The 3777-nt window shown below is 38.4% G+C and overlaps 1 protein-coding gene across 2 annotated transcripts in view; it reads right to left on the reverse strand.

Moving 5' to 3' along the window:
- Nucleotides 1-111: 111 nt before the first annotated feature.
- Nucleotides 112-3777, reverse strand: part of LOC106952936 (caspase-1-like) — a 6737-nt gene continuing 3071 nt past the window's right edge. The window contains exons 1-8 of one of the 2 annotated variants that reach the window (XM_015041397.1): nucleotides 3231-3313; nucleotides 2458-2742; nucleotides 2013-2086; nucleotides 1281-1457; nucleotides 950-1184; nucleotides 723-860; nucleotides 543-646; nucleotides 112-355 (exon numbers count right to left, since the gene is read on the reverse strand). In XM_015041397.1, the coding sequence (XP_014896883.1) occupies nucleotides 233-355; nucleotides 543-646; nucleotides 723-860; nucleotides 950-1184; nucleotides 1281-1457; nucleotides 2013-2086; nucleotides 2458-2742; nucleotides 3231-3237 (1143 nt within the window). In that variant the 5' untranslated portion in view covers nucleotides 3238-3313 and the 3' untranslated portion in view covers nucleotides 112-232. Of the gene's footprint in view, nucleotides 356-542; nucleotides 647-722; nucleotides 861-949; nucleotides 1185-1280; nucleotides 1458-2012; nucleotides 2087-2457; nucleotides 2743-3230; nucleotides 3314-3777 lie in introns of those variants that run through there. The other variant, XM_015041396.1, reaches the window with a different exon arrangement.

Genomic DNA, 3777 nt, shown 5'->3' on the forward strand with positions numbered 1-3777 from the left:
TTTTGGGTTTTAGGGGGGGAGGAAAAAAAAAAACCCGGCCCCCCCCCCCCCCCCCCTCCCCCTTCGGGATGTTTTCCCATACATCCCGAAGTGTATGGGAAAACAATCCGCGCGTCACCCCCTCCAGACGGGGTTTTGGCGCCCCCTCTGGTGCTGCGCACCTATGCGTTGCATACGCTGCATACCCCCTTTTTGCGCCTCTGACTGAAGCGTTTTGTTAAGATTATGAGTTTCAACAAGATGCTACATACCTGATTCCCGTAAGGGGATAAAAGTGTTTTATCAATGTGCATCTAATTATGGCTGGCATCTGTGGTCGACCAAGAAGTCCAGTGTGTGTAAAGGAATGGACAACCTGTTGGGACGAAACAATTAAGAAAATCTTTCAAGACTAAATCAGCATCAATCAGTAACAAGCTATTTTACTGCTTATTTGTAGTGATTAATTTAAGCTAATATTTTTAAAAAACTTTTTTTTTTTTTTTTTTTTTTTTATATTTTGTGCCTACTTCACACTGAACATTTTTGTTTACCATACCTACCTCTTCAAAAAGCTGAGAAATATCTTTCTGATATGACTTTGTCCTGAAAACATTTACAATGTTCTCGATGAAAGACTCCCGATTTTGTCTGAAGAATATAATTTCTGGAGGGAGATGAGCAAGTATTAAAAAGTAATGAAATTACAAACAAATGTATCTAATGTTTCACTTTAAACCCACCTGGCATGTCAGAGAAAAGATAAATGAAGTCTTTTTCCAAAGGTAAATGTTGAAACTTATTTGCTTCAAGGTCTCCAGGTGGCGAAAAATAATCCGCTGTGTTTGGACTGTCACTGACCAGAACCCTTCCTCCTCGTTCTGAAGCATAAAAAGGTAATCAGGTGAGACGAGACCCTTACATTAACTCACAGTGAGCTTTGGTATCTACAGCAGCAGATCTGAGTCACCTCCTCTGCAGGCCTGTATGATGATGACCTTTGGTTTATCTATTAGCGCTGGACAGCCCTTGGAGCCCAAGTGTTTGAAAATGTTGTTGATTGGAAATTCATCTGGTTTTTCCTCTTTCCAGTCAACCCCAAGAATTTTCCCCAGCTGCCCATGAGACATGATAACCACAAACACGCTGTCGGTGTGTTTTAGTTTGGGATGTTTAGTGAATTCAATTAAAGCCTCATCGATCGCCTGAAAGAAGACAGAAAATCATGTCACCAGTTAATAATTAATTAATTAATCAGACAAGAATCTGTTTCATTTAATCTCCCGTCTAGAATGAAGTACCTTTCCAGTGAGGTTTGTGTATTTCACCACCTCATATCCCAGATTAGAAAGCAGTTTCTCCATGTTCTCCTCGTCTTTCTCTGCTCCCCGTCTGATTATTAAGTTCTCAGAAAACTTGACATTAGTGATCAGCAGAGCTACGCGGTTCCTCAAGGAGGTTTGGGTCACAGGATAGACCTGAGAGACAAATGACAAATAGGCAAGGGAAGCAAAAAAATTTAATGCTGGTTTCTAAGAACTGACTGATTTATTTTGTTTACACAAAACAATGCGTAGGTGTGAAAAACCATCCATGAGATGATCCTGTTCCATTAAATTCACTAATATGTTGCCAAAGTTTACCCTGATCTTTCAAACTAAGGATATTTTATACATCCATCCATCATCCAATATGCTTAACCCTTGTGGATTTGCGAGGGGTGCTGGTGCCCATCTCTACCAGTAAACGGGACAGGTGAGAGGTCGGGTACACTATGGACAGGTTGCCAGTCCATCACAGGGCAACACAGAGACCGACAGGACAAACAACCATGCACACCTAAGGAGAATTCAAAGAGATCAGTCAACCTGGACTGAAGAAGCCGAAGTACCATGAGAGAACCCACGCATGCATAGGGAGAACATGCAAACTCCATGCAGAAAGACCGAGGACCTTCTTGCTGCAAGGCAACAGTGCTACCAACTGCGCCACTGTGCAGCCCGTATTTCATACTGCATAATTTAATTACTGACCTGTTCATTTTCCTTCCTTCTTCTTTCGGTTTTTGAGAACACTTCCACGATTGGCACAAAAGGTGTTGGTCGAACTAAACAATAAATATAGTTTCTTAATATCTTCACTACTGTACTTGTTGAAGTACTTCTTTTCACAACTATATCTATTATCTGTAGACATATACAGGATACAGGATATATATTTTTTTTTAACCCGTAGCATTTTAAAAATATTACTGAAGCTTTTTTTTTTTTTTTTACAGTTTTATTGAGTTAAACAAAGCTTTTAAGAATTTGAATGGAGTCATTAAGGGTTTTGGGTGGACAGGCATGTGCCTTAAGACAATGTTATACTCCAATAAAAGATCCATCAATTTTTATGCTTTTTACGCATCTTTGCCAAGGATTCCAAGAACCGTTTATGGGTCTGGATAAGATTAAATATAACATTTTTTCCTCTTACCTGACATACCAGGTTGAGCACTGGACAGACCCAACTCATGGTGAAGAACTGGGTCTATCTTCTGTAGGTGATCAATCAGCTTTTTGCTGGCTGTATGTCCTTTTTTGATCACACAGTCAATGAGACGACGTGCCTTACTGGCTCTAGTAAGCATTTCCTTACGTATTGAATATCCCTCTTCATCTTTCAAAACACCGTCTTCTAAAAGGCGGTCCAGGAGCTGATGAAGTACTGCTCCGGACGCCTTGACCACAAACTGAGATGCCACTCTCCGTAGTTCCATACCTGTAATTGCAAAGACATGGGAAAAAATAGTAATCATTATTTAGATACTGTTATTTAGTTATCTCAACAAAATGCATCCTATTCTCAAATCATGAAACTGTACTGCAGTGAAAGAAAGGCTAAGGGAATTATTTCTGCCCCCGCGTCGAAATAAACAAAAAAGAAACGAACAAAAAGAGCCCAACAAGATAAAATAGTTCAAATAAACCCAATGCAAACACAAAATGATACATGACTGTTGAGGGTTAATGTAGAAAACCTTAAATAAAACTCGTTTTTTAAATGTAAAAAAATGTCGTTTTCTTTAAGATAACAGAAGGAAGCAAGAGTCGTCGCTTACGTTGGCAGGAGTAAGCAACGACGGTTTTACCGAAACCGAAACCAAATTCCTTGTTTTTCCGTACAAATATGGCAAATAAAGCTGATTCTAATTCTGAATACAACACAGCATAAGTACCGTCTTTACATTTCAAAGTTGGTTCTCTGACCTGCCATTGTTCGATACTGAAGTTTCCAAACTTTAGCCTGCAGAACAAAACTAAACTTAAAAAAAAAAAAAAAAAAACACTTCCTGATCCACCCCGATTCCTGTAGGCTTCGAATCCTTTAAAGCGAAACGTCAGCGCGGTCGCGATATTGCGAGTGGCATATTCTCCTTGAAAAGCTGTACTCAAATACGAGATCAAATAAAATTTCTCTACAAATAATGACGATTGCTAAAAAGAAATCCTTTATTTTTACTTAGTAAAAGTATTACAAAATTGAGTGCAATTAATAATAAAAATCTAATTCAGATTACCAGTTCCCTGGGACTCATAAGTTTTTCTCTTTTATTGAAGGATGATAATTTTAGCAAATAAATCTTAATCCTGAAAAAGAACAAAATTAATACATCAGGCAGGTTTATTTTACAAACAGAACATATTTATTCTTGTCTGGTACACAATAAAAAACCTAATACCCCTGACAAAAAATTTTAAAGGCTAGTATCTGCCTTGCTTTCTTTGGTTCAATACTGATAATTAGCACAATATT

This window comes from Poecilia latipinna, unplaced genomic scaffold (assembly GCF_001443285.1).
Source record: "Poecilia latipinna isolate Pla-1442-1.1 unplaced genomic scaffold, P_latipinna-1.0 Scaffold549, whole genome shotgun sequence".
Classification (NCBI taxonomy): domain Eukaryota; kingdom Metazoa; phylum Chordata; class Actinopteri; order Cyprinodontiformes; family Poeciliidae; genus Poecilia; species Poecilia latipinna.